Source organism: Antedon bifida, chromosome 1 (genome assembly GCF_963402885.1).
Source record: "Antedon bifida chromosome 1, ecAntBifi1.1, whole genome shotgun sequence".
Lineage (NCBI taxonomy): Eukaryota > Metazoa > Echinodermata > Crinoidea > Comatulida > Antedonidae > Antedon > Antedon bifida.
This window is the reverse complement of record NC_136226.1, coordinates 4,846,689-4,863,223: the sequence shown is the minus strand read 5'-3', so window position 1 is coordinate 4,863,223 and position 16,535 is coordinate 4,846,689. Positions and strand designations below refer to the sequence as shown.

Below are 16,535 nucleotides of genomic sequence, written 5' to 3'. Positions count from 1 at the left end.
ACTATGAAGCGAAATTCAGATGAAAGTGAATGTTGATTATGTAATGGGCTAAAGGACGATTTAGCAGCCTACTACTATAATAAGGACTTCGGCAGCCGTGCCGATAGAAAATCACCGTGTCAATAGCTACACAGAGAATCAGAAATCGCATGCGGAAAAAAAAATAAACCCAGCATAGAGAAAGAAAAGAATACGTTTCTGTTTTTAAATTGAGATGGAAAGTACGTGAAGTTTTTATTAGGTTATAGTCTACATAGACAATAATTCAAGCACTGATTTTAGGTAAGCAGTAAACTATGTATATCTCTTCTTGGCTAGGCTTGGCCACATAAACATCAGAGTGTATCGCATTTTCCGGCACAGGAAGAAAATCGTTTTCTCGCCTTGCTCAATACAAACACGCGTGGCTTATAAGTTTCTATGTGGGGCCTAGGTTAGGTCGCTGTTTTAGACAACTCTGGACTGAGGAGTGACCATTTATAAATTATAGAGAAAAGAATATTATAATTGTGTACTGTTGATTTCAGATGGTGGAATTTGAATAAGCCTAGGTCTAGCCTATTCAAACTAATCGCCAATCATGAGACCTGGAGTTGCAACTAAGAGAAAGGTTGAGGGTGACCAGGACCCAGACTATGAAGATGCCCCAGCAACTGCATCACCGAGCAAGAAACCCCGAACACAAGAGGAAGATGGTAAATCTTTTTATGTCTTATACTGTGATTTTTACCCCTTTTGGTAATCTATTCTGTCTTTATAATAGATTGTGAACATTTTTTGACACAATTGTAAGTGATGTTTCACTTTTTTAATACTGTTAGTGTATCATCACTTAAAAAACATATATAAATGATTTCTTTCAGCTGCCCGAGAAATGACTGTAAAAAAGATTGAATCTATAATAAAGAAACAGTTTGCTATCGAAGCAAAGCAGAAGGAAAAGGAAATTGAACTGATAGATGAGGTAGGTCAAAGTTCAAAGGTGTTAGGTCAGAGGTAATGGTTGCACATTAGTTTAATGGTAGGTTCCGGATTGATCTACTACAGTCAAATGTTGTAGTTATTAGAGTAAGGTTGACCGCATCATAAGAAATGTAAGAGGACCCATTGCAGACAAAATCAGACTGTGACAAAATATGGTGTGATATTCTTTTTTTTTCAGTTTTTATTTTATATCAATTTTGTTTCCCAGAGAATTCATCAAGTGCGTGTGATGCTGGATAAACTAAGAGCATGTGTTGTTGCTAATTACTATGGCAACATAAGAAGCCATACACAATCAGAGGTGAGTACGCCATTCATTAATTTAACCCCTGGAAGCTATTTCAGTTTATTTTGTGAGATCCCTACCTTGAAACACTCTGTCATTATTATTCTCAGAATGTGGACACCCCTTTAATGGAAAATGGAACAGTCTGCGCCTTAGCAGGTTGTATACTGTTTACACATCACCACCACAGTGGGTTTATGTAGTTTAACCAAATTTTCTTACAGAAAAGCAAACCATCAAAAGTTGATATGAATCACCCAGCCATTAAGAGAGTTATGAGGCAACTGTCGGAACCAACAGTGCCAACAACGGGAAACGATAAAAAGACATCTAATGAAGAACGCTCGACACCTGACTCGGAAATCTTAAGTCGAGTCAACACGGAGACCAATGAGATGAAAGTAGAAGAGACAGCACAAAACTCAGAAAAGGTAAAGAAAACAGTTGCATACAATTAATGTAAAAGGTGTTAATGTTAGGCCTAATAAAAGCCAGAAAATGTCAGAATATTTGCCTTTTTTTGTTTTGCTTCTCAAAATTTTCTTCATTCACTGCATCATAATTTTTTATTTAAAATAGATAATGAATAATTGTAATTATCATAGTGTTATTTATAATTGAAATTTCATGTTTTGCACACATCAGTGATTTTTTTAATAGCACCCTCTATTTTTATTTAAGATGTAGACCCAGTAGTATTTTTTTTTTTTTTGGCAAACGCTGTTTTTAAATTGATGCTTCCTTATAAATAGATTTGTTGCTGTTAATTTATGACATTGTTGTACAAATAGTTTTCCTTTATTTTCTCTCTTTGTTATACATCGTCTAAAATGTTTGTTTATTTATAGCAGGAGGATTTGATTAATGTACCTCTTCAACGGGAAGGATTCCGGTATGACGTCAGAAAGAGAATCATCGTTGGTAACGTATCAAAGTAAGCTTGTTGGATATTAATAAAATAAGGAAAGACCATTAATAGATGGATAAATCAAGAGTAGTGGCTGACTTCTAAATGGAAAACCCAAAGAATCACATATTTTTGTAAGCCCAAAGGTTAAACTGAACTGAACTTTTATTGTATCTCTTTTAAATCAGAGGCACAGTCTCAATGAGATGTGCAACAAGTTTACAGTGAAAAATAATACACACACACAAACAAAAAAAATTTGATATAAGAACAAATTACAAAAAAAAATAAAGTAAGCTGAGAAAGATTAAAAATTAAGAAAACATATAAATTAAGTTTGAGAATGAATTGTATTTTATATATCATTTTGTGTGTTCCATGCCATGGTCAGAAATATTTTACAATGTTTGTCGAAAATATTACTTGCTAATTCGTATTCATCATGGTTCAATTTAGATGGTCTAATTTTAAATTCATTATGGATTTCAAGGTCATCGAAGAATAAGTGGTATTTAAGATCTAGAGAGCTAGTAGTAAACAATTCCCAGAACATGAATAGATTATTGTTATTTATGTGCTAGAGGTGTGGTCATCTAAAGCTCTGTCTACACTATCAAACTAGTTTGACAAAAAAGTGTGATGTGCCCAAATATGGTAGTGATATGCACAAAATATGGTAGTTTGATAGTGCTAACAGAGCTTTAGACAATGTAATCGAGTGATCCCGCCAACCCGGTTAAGACAGTTGAAGCGTAATACATAGCCATACTGTATATCAGCAAGGGTTTGAGTCTCACTTGCTCCATGGTTCTGATGGTATAATCAATCATAATCTTGGATAAAGACTATAACTTATAAGCTGTAGGTCCAGTGTACACATCTGCCTTGTGTGCACTTTAAAGAATCTAGTACATCTTTTGAGATGAGTAGAGGGTTACCCTGGTGTACTATTCCACACAAAGCCACTGTCTTAATTAGGCCTTCTAGTAGGCCTACAGTAGTTCCATAATAATCAACATGTTGATTTTGGAACTTACAACGATGATAATGAAAATTCTGCTTATTTTTTAGATACATATCAGCTGATCAAAGAGAAGACAGTGATCCGTCCACTCACAAGTGGATGGTATATGTCAGAGGTCCTTCCAATGAACCTAGTATTGACCATTTTGTAAAGAAAGTCTGGTTTTTCTTGCATCCAAGTTACAGACCAAATGATTTAGTAGAAGTCAAGTAAGGAGCAATAGAAACATCATTTTGTGTATTTTTAAATATATCATTATTACTGTCTATTTGTACTTTTTGATTGAAAGGACGAATAGACAGAGTGTATAAGAATTATTAGCTGTAACATACAGTATACATAATTCTAAAAGGTTTTCTCAAGTTGCAAGTTGCTGGAGTTTTTAATATGTGTTCACTGGATATATAAATTATCAAAATTTTGGTAAAATATTTATTATAAAAAGGAAGCGGTTTTTTAAAATAAATAGTGTAAAATACCTTTTTCTCTTTTAGAGAACCACCCTTTCATCTTACTCGTCGAGGTTGGGGAGAATTCCCCATTCGTATTCAGCTTCACTTTGTTGATCCTCGTAATAAAAAAGTTGATATCATTCATCAAATCAAGGTAAATCTAAAATGCATTTTCATAATTTTTATCAGTTCTTTAGTTAGTGGAAAGAGAAAAAAAACATAACAAATATATCTTAATTTTTGCAGCTTGATCGTACCTACACTGGTCTGCAAACTCTCGGTGCAGAAACGGTGAGAAACAATTTTTATATTTATTACAGTAGAACTCGTCCTTTGGGAAACCATATTAGTGGAGCCCCTATCAAAGAGACACTTCTCCCATGACACAACTAGAAAAGAAAAAGTGTTTTACACTACGACCACTGTTAAGGGTACACCTTGTCCATAATGTGTCCCTTCAATATAAAGGGTTCTATTGTTATTTTTATTTATAGTGCATTTCTGCTTTGCATAATTTAAACAACTTTAGGTCAAGCTATGTGTACAAAACCCTCAAAAACACACAATAGTAATAATAAATGATTAATTATTTTTACTATAACTTTCATACTTTCTATGAAATTATTGGGATTATTTCCTTAAATACTAATTTTGTTACTTGTAGATCGTTGATGTTGAATTGGACAGGTATCTAACTGATGATAATGGATCTAATGATTTTCCAAGACCTGCCTCCCCAGCCATCACAAATGTGAATTACAGAGAAGGAACCAAACCACAGTTCCCTTTGTCTAGACCCAGTACCCCAAGTCAGTCTACTTCCACAACACCTGTACGTCAGAAATCTTCCAGTCTGCCTGTAAGTCCAGAAGTTTCGAAAGCTAGGAAAGAAGCACTTGATAAACTAATAGACAATCTTGGAACGGATTCTGATCTAGAAACATCAGTCACCACTTTAGTAACATCTACTGCAACGAAAAAGACTACAAAACAAGAGAAAGATTCTGTTAGTAGTAGTAGTAGTAGTAATGAAAAGAAGAGTAATGTTACTCCAGAAAAAAAGAAAGAGGTTTTAGCAGTTCCTTTGGAATCAGATTCTTCAAGTATACCTATCAGTGGATCTTCTGATGATTTGAAATTGTTAACCTCTATTCCATCTACCTCCACAACAAGGACTATGCCACCTCTTGGACCTATTACAAGTGGATTAAGAGTTTCACAATCATCCGTAATACGGACAGGTAAGATTGCAGAAAAGACTGACATTCTTAGCGTAGAATCCAAGATTCTTGAAGAATTAGAAGATGGGTCTTCGGGTGCTGTAAATGTAGCAGAGGTAGCTTCAAAGAATTCTCCAGGAAAATTGGCAATTAGAATCCAACATGGAAAGGTTGTGTCAAATACTGAAGATGGAGGAAATGAGGATATTCAAGGAAAGATTTTACCTTCATCAACTGTTTCTTCTCCATTGACCTCCGTTACAAAGACAGTAGTTACACCTTCAAATGTTTCCAATCCAGTTGTCAAGTCTGTGGCATCTCATATACCCTCTACCTCTACTCAGATTCTGTCTCAGATTTCAACTTCTGATAAGCCTACAATTGTTACAGCTGTCAAAAAAGTTCAAGGAGGATCTCAGGCCAAGAGAAGTGGTGCTCAAGTGGCCATACCACAACCTCCTCCTGGAACTCAGTATTACATAACCGCTACATCTTCAGATCCTAATCTCCAAGGCAAGGTGATACTAATACCACAGCAGGTGTTTTCACAAGCATCTGCTCAGCAGAAGACAACAGGAGGTAAAATGGCAGGTCGTCCACCAGCTAACAAGAATCCACAGACTGTAAAGTCTGGAACACCTGTCAAGAAGACAGCTGGAGGAAGTTCTAAAGGACCTTTTCTATCACCTAGTAATGTCCTAATACTGCCACAAGGATCTATTGTCCCACCTTTACCTTCTGGAAGTATTGTTCAAATTCAGCAGGTTCCGACGCAAGGGAATAAAGCAACTGTAGTTCAAGCAAAACAGAAGACTCCTTCTATTCCTGTAAAGAGTGCAAGCCCTAAACAAGCAGCACCAAAATTGGCAACTCCTGCCACTGGCCTCATACAGGTACAAAGAACTCATAAAACAGGTGCAATACAGAGCCAAACTCTTCCAAAAACTCAGGGTGTGAATATACTACCAGATCAAAAGGGTCAGCTTGTACGGACTCAGTCAGGAGGTGTTGTTCTTGTACAGAGAAGTTCTGGTTCACGTCAACAAGCAGCTAGTGGAATGGCACAAGTCAAAATAGCTCATCATATTCCAATTCTAACCCAGAAGGTATCCTCGCCTATGCATTCACCCAGTACATCCACCAAGACCATGGTCACGGTTGGACAGTCAGCACTGCCGACAACAGGACAGAGCATTGTCATTGCAGCACCTAAGTCTTCAAATTCATCAAGCCAAAGTGATACACAGGTCACAAAGGTAATTTCATCTAAAGGTGTTTCTCTCATAACTGGTCAAATCGGAGTTGTGAAGGAAAGTGGAGTCATAAGGTCAGCTCTTCCTAAGAAAGTACAAGACACAGGTAATGTGATGAAACTTCAAGGCTTGACAGTAGTTGGTGGCAAGTCTTGTCTCCCTTCATTAAGTAGTTCATTTCCAAAGACTAGCCTAGTTGACACCAGTGGTAAGCAACCAGTGTTGACTATTGGCTCAGATGCCCTTTCTGGAATAGCTTTAAGCTCATCAACTACTGCATCTACATCAGCAGCAGCTAGCACATCAAAAGGTGCAAGCGTAGTCAAACAAGATTTCCTTAAGAAATTTATTCTTACTCCTGTAAAACAAGAACCAAAACTCCTGAGCCAACAACTTGTGCAACAGGTCATTAGCCATCAAGCCCTTAGCATGACTGGGATCACTACAACAGCCTCAAAGTCTAAGCACAGTTCGAGGTCGGAAAAAGCAATTGAGATACCACCAAAGAAAGGAATTGATCTTAAGGAAGTTTCATCGATGGAAAACCTTGTAAAAGCAGTTGTGAAAAGAATACCAATGATAAACGATACTAATGGTGAGTTTAATCCTTCCATAGAGATATCACTATGATCTCTGTGATCTATTTGATGATAAAAAAAAGCTGTATTTATATATTTTTGTTAATACCAATATCAGGAAGATAGTACTGTACTAAGCTCTGGTATTTGCATTAACTTGGTGCAATAGATCGCACTATTCCCCTCATGACCAGGCAATATCTTTATAATATGACATACAGTACTTGAACAGACTCAATCATACATGTTCTGCAGCATTGTTTTAATAGCATTATGTGGTCTGCAATTAAATATTATTTTAACCGTACAAAGCAAAATTTATTTATTTATTATTTTTTCTTGGGGTTATATTCAGATCCTACAATATTCCCATTTTGTGCGCCATCCTTGGAGCAGTTTCAGTCCTGGCACATCATCAAGAGGAAGGCATGTGAATGGCAGAGAGCCGTGGCAATCAAAGAAAATGTCAAGAAGCTCATATCAGATGCAAAGAACAGTACATTCAATCTGAAGGATGTCTGGACAACGAAGCAGATAATGGTTTGGTGCCGTGTTCATGGTTATATGCCATATGTCAAAGGTAAGAATTATATTTTTCCTGCATGAGCCAGGGTTAGAATAGCAGTGACTTTACTAAAATGCACCATTCCCAAAAACTTCCTGCACAAAAGACTTTGAAACCATAAAAAGGACTACTTTGATATGCATACATTTTTTTAGTTCTCTTCTTCAGACCCGTTTCAATATATATGTTTTTACAATGTCTGCCTTCCATAGCTATACCCAACTTCCATAGATGTAGTTGAAAGTATGGCAATGGCAGTATACACAACACACACTGAACAGGGAGTTGTCAAATTCCTGCACTGAATGTCCCACATGCAACATGAGCAGTACTTTTTACTTACTTGATACTTGTAGAATATCCTCCGAGTACTCACTTAGGGCCTGTTTATACAACACACTAAATCAACACGGTTCTATGTTGGCGTGTTGTATAAACAGAAATGGATAAAGTAGCCTTTTTAATTAGCCTCAGGGGACAGGTTGCCCGTTATTATAGCAGCAGAGATTTGGCTGTGACTGACCTTCCTGTTCATAACATGGTAGTTAACATTCTATGTCGTAAAACACATCTTTGTTGTTTAATATTGTAATCAGTATTGTTTTTTTTTTTGGTTTTGTCCAACAAAACTACATTCTTTCTTTCTTCAGCTTGAGTGACCTTTATCATAGATATTGTTTGTTCTCCCTTTAGATAAATCACCTCAAACAGATTGGTGTGACATTTGCGGAGAGGTGAAGAAAGTTATAGACGATGAAGGAAAAGATCAGACTGAAGCACATACTACCACAAAATGTAAAGAGAAATGGTTGTCAGAATTTGGTAAGAAAAAATGTATATTATTTTTTCATACAGAATTTTGACTTTTTGTAATTAGAAAGATGCATTAATGAGTAAAAAACCTTTATTTCACTAATTCAGTGTATTCATATCTTTTTTTCAGGATTTTTGAAATTGAATTCATATTCATTACCAGATGATATTCGAACTAAATTAGAAAACCAGAAAGAAGATTTGCAGAATCGTTTCCAAGACACGGATGACTCTGACATTGATATCATCTCCGTGGAAGGTCCGACGCAAATTACAATCAAGAGTGAACCTTCTGGAGAGCTTCTAAAACCAAAACTGTTTATGCCACCCAGTGAGGGCGCCACATTGATAGAAGAAATGTGTCAACAGGTGTGTGTATTTGACATAAGCAAATTAATTTATTAATTTTAGAGTGTGGCAGTATTTTGGAGAAAGATTGCATAGGCAGAGAGGGTGTGGGTATCCTATTTTCTTCTTCTATTCTAAGTATATAATATCTCTCCACTCTGAACAACACTCTCCTACCCCACATTCTTTGAGCAAATACAAAGAGCTATTTATACGGCCATACAGCGTCAGATCACCGAAGTTAAGTAATGTTAGGCCCGGTTTGCATTCTGGATGGAAGACCATCTGGAATCACGGCGGGTGCTGTACATACTAGAGGGCCTAATCCGAATTTCCTCAGTTTCCAGTTAAGCTTGAGGACAAATATAAATACCTTTACCTACATAAGTAAGGCAATCTTGTTGATATAAACTTTGCTGTCCACCACATATATTTAGTTATGAAAAGAACTGTTGTTGAGTTTCTTTATATTTAGATCAATATACTTTGATCATCCTGAGGAGAGAGAAAGGCAATGTTACTCCTCTAAGGGTAAATGTAGAGGAGTCAAAATGGTTTGGATATTCATTTTTTTTTATATATTGATTGTTCCAATAAAAATGATATAATGTTTATATTACTTTAAAGGTTGGGATCAAACTGAACCAAGTTGAAGTCTGTGAAGATGTGTACGCTCCGGTCACGCAGGAGATGCTCTTTAATGTAAGTCTGTTTGTTTAGTGAGCATTCACTTTATGGTTCTTGCCCCATGTGATTAGAATTTTTGCACATTTTTTTAAGGAGAAGCACGTAAAAAAAATCGATATTTGAAATAGAAGAGAAATTATAGATCGAAAGTACTAAAAATGGAAATTATTTCATGATATTTGAAAGTTATGTTGCAAAGCAGTGAAATTAATATTCCCTGATGTCACTACTGGGATCACATCAGCTTTGCTAACTTTGCTAGGATGTGTGATCCACAAACTATTCTAGAAATCATTTTGATCCAAAAGTGTAGCTTGAAAAACACTAGAAGAAAACTACAAAAGCAACACATTGCAAAGAATATGTTTCTTCCTTGTAAATTCATTCATTAGCAACAGAATAATAAGAAAACTTGTATTGAAAAGCTTTGTGGCTAATTAAATAAGTGAAGTACTACCACTGGTTATGAAAAGAAGGTCTTGGATATCCGAAGATACACTAACATTTTATCACTAATGATCATATGTTCTTTTTAGGCTGCTAAACAGTTTATGACAGATCTTGTACGAGACTCTCTTGGCCAGGCTTACAAGACTCGCAGTGACTGCAGACCACCTCAAGAGATCCTGCCAACTGATGTCTACAAGGCCGTGACATCCTCTTCATGCTTTGAGCTGTTGACAAACAAACATTTAGGAGTGCAGACGAGAAGTGGCAAATTAATTAAAGAAGAAGAAAATGATGAGGAAGAATAAAATTGGAGTATCTTAAATCTTAAACATTTTATAGGAAAAAAAAACAGTGACTGCTGTAGATCACACTAAGATACTGCCAACCGATGTCTACAATGCTGTGGTACCCTCTCCATGCTTTGAATTGTTGATATGGAAGAGAGGGCAGAAAAGTAGTGGGAAATTAATTTAAAAAGAAGAATAAATTGGAGGAAAATTTATTCAAGTTTAGGTTATGTTTGTGTATTGTGAAGAGAGAGTGAAACGACTTGAATCAGATGGATTATTTTGCATGAAAATATCTCAAAATTTGGAGAAAACTTTGGATTATACCCTATAAAAATGTCGCCTTATTCCCGAATAATACTTAATAGATTTTAAATAAGAAGAAAAAGAAAATACAAGAGTTCTCCAGAGGCATACAATAATCTTCTGTAAGTGAATTGGCGTTTTTATTAAATCCTGGATGCAAGTTTCGTAGGTAAGTGAAATTTGCCATCCAGCTGCTGTCTCAAGATCAGTGCTTTAAACATAGGCGAGCGCGGTGGAAAAAAATGTTTTAGCGGTCCGCTCCAGGCTAATAAACTTTCCTCCAAATATGGTATTTTTTAACGGATGAAAGTAAACGTGTCATTTATTCACAATGTGTGAAACAACACCATGCCTCCCGTGTAGTAGGCCTATAGGCTGTTTTATTTCTCATTCGAATTCACATTACAAAATCTGATTCAAATGGACGGAATACTAAAACAAACAACTAACAAAGATCAGTACACGTTTTAATCAACAATTAAAATAGTTATAAAGATAAAAACGATGTTATTGCAATATCACGTTATAAAACTTTAAAAAATTTCAGTCACAATATTCGTAACTAAGAGTACTCTAATTGCACAAATTGCATAATTGTAACTAATTGATATTTGTGAAAACTCGTGGTAAAGTTACATCGTACACATTTCGAATTCACATTACAAAATCTCATTCAAATGGACGGAATACTAAAACAAACAGCTAACAAAGATCAGTACTCAGTATTTTAACAATTAAAATACAGTAGTTATAAAGATAAAAACTATGTTATTACAATATCACGTTATAATAATAAAAATAACAATCACAATATTCGTAACTAAGTTTAATCTACACACAAATTGCGTAATACCTAATTGATATTTGTGAAAGCTTGTGCTAAAATGCACTTTACATCGTATACACATTATTGAACAATTATTATGGCCTACATAGGCTAATATGCGTATTTCAAATCTAACGAATTCTCGTCACAATGTTTCGTAACTTAAGTTTACTCTACACATAAATTGCATATAATACCTGATCGATATTTATGAAATCGCACTATATAAACATTATTAAACAATTATTAGATGGCCTACATGTGTACTGTGTGATTCAAATCTAACAAATCTATGTACTATAATATTACAGTAATAATAATATAATAATTTATTGGTATTTATTTCAGTGGCAAAAAAACAGACAGGACTTGAACCCAATAACTTGGATAGAACAAAGGTGCGTCCAAATGAGAGAAAAAACACACAATAGTGTAAAAGGAATGTAAACATAAAATGTGTGTATACAGAAACACACAACAAGGCATACAAGCATAAAATTAAACAAATGTACTTAAAAACTTATCAACAACATTAACAAAATACATCAAAATGACACACAGAAGTTTAATTCAAAACACAGCACTGAGCTAAAATAAGGGCACTTTTCCCCTATATAAAACTTAACGATACTGTATCGTTTGTCCATCGGTTTATAGCTGTAATTTGTAATTTGAATCAGCGAAACACTTCTATTTTGACAACCTTGAAGTGAAATAAACTCCTTTTGTTAAGTGGTGCTACTGTGTCAGAAATTCGTAATTTTGTAAGATTTTACTGAATTTTCTATAACCATATTGTATATATGTAATGACAATAGTATTTCCTATGTAAAATTGATTGTTGCTTCGTCTTTTTATTTTTTTTTTTATATTCATATCTCTGTTTAAGAAGCTTGTTTAGTAATTATACAGCTTAACATTGTTTTCACCTGAATTGACGACTGCTAATCTCCTTGGTCTGTTGGAGACTACACAAATCCCGTGTGGATGATTAATACCATCATCAATATCGTCAATTCGTTTTATGAAACGACCAGTTTCATCAAATAATTGAAGTTTGTGCTGACTTGAAACTATTATATTGTCATCCATGTCTGTTATTATACTATTTGGTGACATCACCTTCCCATCTTCCTCACCTTTGCAAATAATTGTCGTCTTAAAATTACCACTTGTATCAAACATTTGTACTCTATGATTTCCAAAATCAGTAACCATTAAATGACCTTCTTTAGTTAAAGCAACGTCTTGTGGTTGATATAGTTGGCCGTCTTTACTACCCGTTGAACCGATCCTACATGTTGGTTTTCTTTTAGGCCTGTCAACATTAAATTTAAAAATACAATGAACTTCACTGTCTGCAACATATAAATCTCCTGTTTCATCGTTTACTGTCAATCCCAATGGCCATTCTAACTCATTTTTACGAAAATAATCGACTTTTTCAAATTTATCATTGAGTATGACAACATTTCTTTCTAGTGTGTCGTTACAAACAATTCTATCATCAGTAATTCGATGCATTCTTTTGACCTTTATGTCTCCTAACACTACTCTTTTGTCAATATAATCACCAGATTGGTTAAACCTCAATAACTTTTTACTCTTTCCTGATACTAATATACAACCATCTGTATCCAATTCTATGTCTGTTACACATTGCATTTTGTCAATGGTACGTACACAGCCTAGTGGTTCCACTTTGACTTCTGATACTTGGTAGTAGAACCCCACTTTTATAGTGATTGCTAATATCCAATCACCTTCCTTTTGACACCGACCTTTTATTCTATATTTTCCATTTGCCAGATCTACACCATCAGTCGGATAAATGTCCCCTGATGAGTGTATCAGATTTGCAGCTAACATTCCCCTTCCAACCTTCCTTTCTACGATCACTGTAAATGGCTGAGCCATTGTTACTGAAAATGATTTATCCTTATTATCAATGATAAATCTACCATCATCAATTAGTAATTTACCAATGGTATCACACCATATTTTTGGGATAAACTCACAAGACAAACTGTCAATAAAGCATTTATTGACCTGTTTTTTAGTGTCATTGATAGTTTTCTTGTGTGACTTGAGATTTTCTGTTTCTTTTGGGTCGTCGATTTCGACAATCACATTTTCCAAAATATTTTTGTGGCATACAAGTTCGTTTACTTTCCTTTCACAATCTATTTTCTTTCGTTTGTATACCCTTTCCAGGTTACGAAAGTGTTCTGGGCGATCCTGTTCAATTTGGTGAATAGAAGATTTTTCATGTTCTTCGATTTTTCGTTTGCATGATATTACCCTTTTTTCAGCGTTTCTTTTACTGGTAGAAACAGAATTTATTTTCTTTTTTATTTCCTTTATTTCTGCAGCTGCTTCTTGTTTACGTAATTGTTTGGCGTAACTCTGCTTTACTACTTTGTGGTTCTGTTGTTTACACCTTCTGACATGCTCATCATCATTGCATTGTGTTTGGCAATCTTCACAAAACATTGGTTCCTTTTTACCTGGTAGTTCATTACAAATTGTTACCTCAAAAATATAAAAAAAATTATGGTTTATTATAATTCTGTTTAGATATTTGTAGTTTTGTAGTTTGTGATAATTATTAAGAAACAAATTTGTTAAATTTAACTAGACAATGAGAAACTTCTAATGATATTACATGCATGTACATTTCATAAATGTTTGGTTTTTTTTTGTTCTACTGCTATTTTAAAATAAGAAAATAATCTAAGTATGCTGGGATGACTTTTTCATTTTCTATACCAATGTTAGTACTGTATAATACTTACCTTTGGATGTGAACTGGTTGCTTTAACACCTGTGACAAGATAAACATAAAACATGTACCGTAGTGTTATTGTATAGTATAAACGTATATCGATGACTCTAAAATATTATAAAATGCTAATTTAACGGGTAATCAATTATCAATAATAGGCCTAAACATAAATGGTTATTTAAAGATGCATTGTCCCCAGAACATCAGATTTTTTAAACCAAAAACCATTGTCTGACAGACAATTTAAGTATTTTTTGATTTAAATAACATTGTTTCCTTTAAATTACATTTTTTCATGTAGGCCTAATCTTGTTTTTCGGTCCGTGTGAAATATATATATAAATGCCTTATTAAACAAAATAGTATAGTTATTGCTTTTTTGTTATTAGTATTTCTTTCATCTTGTTGAAGTTTTTTTTTATATTTCTGTTGGTTGTGAATTGAATATAAATAAATAGAATGAAGAGAGCAGTTTTGTATAGAAATTATGTTTACATACCAAAAATCCACCTTGCATTTCCATTGAGGATCTTGACAAAGAATTTCTTTGACTTTTTGGTATCTTTTAACATGCCATTCCTCTCCAAATGGCATACCAATTCCCAAATATTTCCAAAGTCGTTATGACCTAGATTGTAGTGGGCAGCTGTGGCTGTTAATGGAGTTGCATCTTCTCTTAATGCTTTAAATAGATTTTTGCGATAATCCGATATTGGACAGCCGTTGGTCAAGTTGTTTTTCCTGTATTTTTTTCTATTCTTTTCTTTAAAACGCTTTACTAGATCAATTGCCCTTTTCTCCTCAGTTACATTAGCAATGTCTAATAGAATTTCCACATCCGTAGGGTTATACGATATATAACCTTTATCATTGAGTTCATTAAACAAATCTCGTCCTGAGATGTCCTTGTCGCTGAGGAGATCTCCCGAACAATGCTTGTATAGTAGAAGTTTCAGCCACATCAATTTTATCCCTTGATACACGCTACTTAGGTTTGTTAGAAATGTGGAGAATACTTCGAGTTTCGTCATGTTCTGAAGTATAACAAATAAACATTAAATGAAATAAAATAGTAATAATGTTAATTTTAACAGAAAGAAAGGTAACTTTATCATGTAAAAATAACCGAAATACGTTAACTAATTTTGTTTAGTTACGGTAAGTATTTATGCTGAATGTTCCGGTAGGTACATTGGTATTATATAATTGGTCGTACGCTTAAAATTGAATCTAAGTTAAGAATATGTAGTACAGTATCTAATTTTGCCTGGTGTAACAATGGAAGAGCATAGAATTACGATGTTTTACTCGAGTTGTGTACCGAAATTAAGCAATTTAAAATATTATTGTAAAGGAGATAGTCGTCAGAGGAGAATCCTAGGTATTTTTCAGCATCAACAACCACAGGCGGTGTGTACAACATTCTGAAAACACCCCTATTCGGGGGAATATCGTTTAACCTAAATTAGTTTTAATCATCAATAATTCATTATCTAAATAAACTGAATTAGTGTAGTGTTAGAAATCAGTACCGAAAGTGTGTACCAACTTTCTATACCATTGAGTAAAAATTCTAAAAGTTATGTACGATTTAACGAAATTTGCCTTTCTTTACGTACTTATTATATAGATTTAGTATCTATTTTATTCTTTCTTAATGAAGGTGAAATGAAAAGTTTTAGAAGGTCGTTCTGTCGAAATTGAAGTAGCACAAATAAAAAATGACACTCAAATACTTCAGTAAAAGTAATCTAATAATCGAAATAACACTACAATAATTCATCTGAAAATACCTCTGTATATTACTTGTATAGTGTACGGTAATATGCTAGTTTATTTTTAACAAGTTATAAGTTTAATATTATTTTTAAAACAATATTAACATTATTTTCCGTATTCGTACTTAGGTGTTGCAGTGAATACGTTGAAAGACTGATGATTTTCATTTGCTGTTTCAAATATTGTTACGTTCAAGTTTCATAGTACGTTCACGCTAATTATAACAATACAATAAGAAACATTAAATTTTACCTTTTGTGTTCAATTATAATTATACTGTATTACTATCAATCTAACTCAATCCCGACAACAATGGTAGACCTTGAATTTAAGTTTTCAAAACCATACAGCCTTTTCTGGCTTTTTAAAATGATTGCTTCTGGATGCTCAGTTTACTATTAATATGGATTGTTATTTATTACTACATAAATTATTGTCTGTAAAATACAATAAATGTTGATCAGGTTTGTTCCATTAAACAAGTTTGCCATATTGTTAGTTCTGCTGCGTGTAGCCACAAACAATGATATTGTTACCACATGGACGTACATGTATAGACCAAATGCTCTTAAAATACAAAATAAACATCATTATATTGGATATTATGTATGGTAATAGAACAAAAACATCTGCGTTGATATACTTTCTTAAAATGCGTTTCTCTCTCACTATGAAAGAATATAATGTTATATTACCAAGTGCAATTGCAATACTAGATCATACGTTGGAATATTGCACACAAAAAAGATTATGGCATTATGACCTTATATCAAAACGAAGAGTGCCAGAGGCCTACTAGGTCCCTGGATAAGTTGTTTACCACAATTTAACGCCTAGTTAAATTACACGAACAGTAAAATAGCCAATCAGAACTTAGTCTTATTTTGGCCTGCTTCATTATAGAAATAGGTAGAAAGTAAATGATTTGGGCTATACCATTCCGTTACAGGCAGTACAAACAGTAAAATATGTATACATATTACAT

General features: G+C 34.0%; 1 protein-coding gene across 1 annotated transcript; it reads left to right on the top strand.

The window, feature by feature from the left end:
• The first annotated feature begins 145 nt into the window (after positions 1–145).
• LOC144838548 (YEATS domain-containing protein 2-like) lies at positions 146–10,676 on the top strand. Its single transcript, XM_078693960.1, has 15 exons — positions 146–282; positions 528–695; positions 864–964; positions 1,193–1,285; positions 1,495–1,701; positions 2,119–2,204; positions 3,249–3,410; positions 3,696–3,807; positions 3,900–3,944; positions 4,318–6,721; positions 7,060–7,284; positions 7,963–8,091; positions 8,213–8,451; positions 9,058–9,132; positions 9,654–10,676. Exons 2-15 carry the CDS (start codon positions 581–583, stop codon positions 9,870–9,872), a joined length of 4,212 nt encoding a protein of 1,403 aa, XP_078550086.1. The 5' UTR covers positions 146–282; positions 528–580; the 3' UTR covers positions 9,873–10,676.
• Positions 10,677–16,535: the final 5,859 nt, after the last annotated feature.